Here is a 2,981-nt window from a genome sequence, read left to right as displayed (position 1 = left end):
AGTATTTTTTAAATCAGTATTTTATATTCATGAAAGAATCTCTGCAAAATTATTGTTCTTCAACATATAAATTAGTGCAATATGGTGATTTTCCACATCCAGAGGAATCTGTGCAATATCTGGATTTCCACATACTAAATACAACATAAATGTACTTTTGCAGTTTTATTTTCCTACTGATGTTCTTCACTTGTTTGCTGTGGGACTAATAAAGGCTTATCTTATTTAGGACGCAACTTCCTGACCATGTTCTATAATTCAGAAGGCTACGGTTGTTATTTGGCCCCTAAAATGAAAGATTCTGAGTAACTACAGCGTCAGACAGGGCGGTGAAACGTTTACTACCTTTTCTATGATACCGACTCCCAGACTGTGGATTGCTTTCAGTTTCCTTTCTGGAAGTGGAGGGTTGAACTGAATCAAGTTCTTCTGAAGTAAAGTCAGCGGGACTGTAACGAGGACCTGAGAAAGAAGGAAAAGATCTTTAAAAAAAAAAGCTGAAACACACCAACGACCATAAACAACAAACAGATTCAACATTCTATGGAAACACACATTTTCTAGGATGAAGTCTTATTATGAGATATATGATAGAACTCATATAGTATGACAAAGAAAAGTGGATCCATGAACCAGTTTTCACCTTCTGTGCCGTCCACTGGGACCCGTTAGAAGAAGTAACTTTGACAACGTCACCTGAGTAGTCAATGGCCTGAACCTGGAATATAAAAAAAAACGAAAAGTACACACTTAATTTTATGTCTTTGTTTATAATTTAATAAATCTAACATCGCAAATGCAATGTAATATTTGGAAATAAAGGATCACTGCATAGAAATTAAAGACATATAATGACAAACAACTGAGCAGACGAACCAACAGAACTCAGTATAAAATACGCTCTCGACAGTCACTGTTTGTTTATCCCATTTCTGGGCTACTGCAGAAACATGGTGGTGAAACAAGTTGTATAGATATAAAAGGCTCATTCTAAGATAACAAAAATATGCCATCAGATATCCGTAATACCAATTCCCTGCCTCTCTTCAAATCCAAACTCACAACCCATCTGTTTAGAATTGCCTTCTCCATCTTTATTTTCTTTCGTGTTGTTTTTATCTGCTGCTTTATGGTCATTTGTTAACTATGTTGTTTTTACCCTTCTTGTAAAGTGCCCTGAGGGCTCTGAAAGGCGCTTACAAATAAAATGTATTATTATTATTATTACAAACACACTGATTCATAGTGGCAGGTGAATATACACTCATGAAAACATAAATATGAATATTATATTCCATTTCTGCTCATAGATGCTTCTAAATCCTGCACACTCGACCTTTATAATGTCTTTATGTGTGCAGGAGTCATCAAAACAAAGCTACAAAGTGCTTCGCAAAGTCAATAAAGATTTTAAAAAGTCTGTTATTCTTTCTCTGATGCTCCGTTATTGCTCATTTTACGGTCGCAGTCTCTGTTGCTGAAGTTTTACTGTCTTCTTTTGATGAGATTAGACTGAACTTTATTGTCATTGCACATGTCACAAGTACAAGGCGACGGAATGCAGATTGCATCTAACAAGCAGTAACAATATACAGAAGTGTTTAATATAAATATGGATAATATACAATAAGTGCAGTGGTGCAAATTGTGCTTAGTAAAAAGGGGGAGGGTTATACAGTATGTACTGGAGTGTAATGGGAATGATCTACATTATACACAGAGTGTGCAGTGTGAATGTACAGCAGTGCAATGGTAGATATTAATGTACAGTTTGATGCTTGAGCTAATATTTTGTGTATTTTAACGTTCTGTAAAGCCCCTTTTAACTTCAGTTTTGAAAGGTGCCACAGAAATACAGTTTATTACTATTATAAAGAAGAGAGTAAAGTGCTAAACAAGGTGAATTAAAATCAGAAAACATGCAAAGATCATAAAAAATGACTTTAAAAAAAACACTTAAAAATAATTTCAAGCACTAAACAAGCCACAATAGAATTAGAAATAGTAAAACAGATCAGGATGAGATTTAAAAAGAAAACTGAAATACAAACCGGACACTTTGTTCGGACGTCGAGGCCTTCAGCCAGTTTGTGGAGTAAAACAGAGTAGCCCTTGTTGAGTAAAGTGTGGTCTCCTGAGAACTGGGCGAAAAACTCATTGTGGTCCCAGGATCTCGCCGATACCTGCAAACAGACAAAGAAAAACACCTGAGAACACCTCCAGTACGACTCATTTAAATACATCAAAACGCGTGACGATGACATGTGAGACGTGACACTAGAGTTCCCTTAAACTGTGGTTTTCCACGACAGCCAAACCCACAGAGACATGCAGAGCTGGCATCATCTTTCCTTTCCTGAGCTCATGTTTGGAGGCACAGACTGACGTTTTCGTTACAATAAACCACTAAAAGACTAAAAGGAAACTCTCTGACTACACTAACCCTCACACTGATATCATTCACGTCTGACCGAGACACAGCAGAGAAACCTAGCTGCTCCGTAGAGTTTTTCCGACCTGGTCCAACGTGCTTCCACAGGCGTATTCCAGGTTGCTGAGATGAAACTGAAGCACTTTCTCCTCCAACTCACTGAACTGGATCCCGGACTCTTGGAGAAAGTTCTTCTTTACTTCCTGGACCTTTTCTGCGGAGACAACATGCAAACACCTGATAAATATTCAAATCGTATGCACTTGTATAAACGGTAAATGGCATGGACTTTCTAGCGCTTTACAATGTGTTTCTCATTCACACACACATTCATACACCAGTGGCGACGGAGCTGCCATTCAACGTGCTGCCTGCCATTGGGAGCAACTTCGGGTTCAGTGCCTTGCCCAAGGACGCTTCGACTTGTGGAAGCCAACCTTTTGATTAGAGGACAACTCGCTCTACCACCTGAGCCACAGCCGCCCGATTTCCTTAAAACATATCTATTCTCATAGTTGTCATATTTGTGCATATCTATAAGTAAAATCAT

General features: G+C 38.1%; 1 protein-coding gene across 1 annotated transcript in view; it reads right to left on the bottom strand.

Moving 5' to 3' along the window:
- kdm1b (lysine demethylase 1B) overlaps positions 1-2,981 on the bottom strand; it is a 21,720-nt gene that overhangs the window by 10,622 nt on the left and 8,117 nt on the right. Inside the window, exons 13-15 of the mRNA XM_008292891.1 lie at positions 2,052-2,183; positions 644-718; positions 346-462 (exon numbers count right to left, since the gene is read on the bottom strand). Of these exons, the coding sequence (XP_008291113.1) occupies positions 346-462; positions 644-718; positions 2,052-2,183 (324 nt within the window). The remainder of the gene's footprint in view (positions 1-345; positions 463-643; positions 719-2,051; positions 2,184-2,981) is intronic.

This window comes from Stegastes partitus, unplaced genomic scaffold (genome assembly GCF_000690725.1).
Source record: "Stegastes partitus isolate 25-593 unplaced genomic scaffold, Stegastes_partitus-1.0.2 Scaffold841, whole genome shotgun sequence".
Taxonomy (NCBI): domain Eukaryota; kingdom Metazoa; phylum Chordata; class Actinopteri; family Pomacentridae; genus Stegastes; species Stegastes partitus.
The sequence above is the reverse complement of the archived record's forward strand: the minus strand, read 5'-3'. Positions and strand labels throughout refer to the sequence as shown.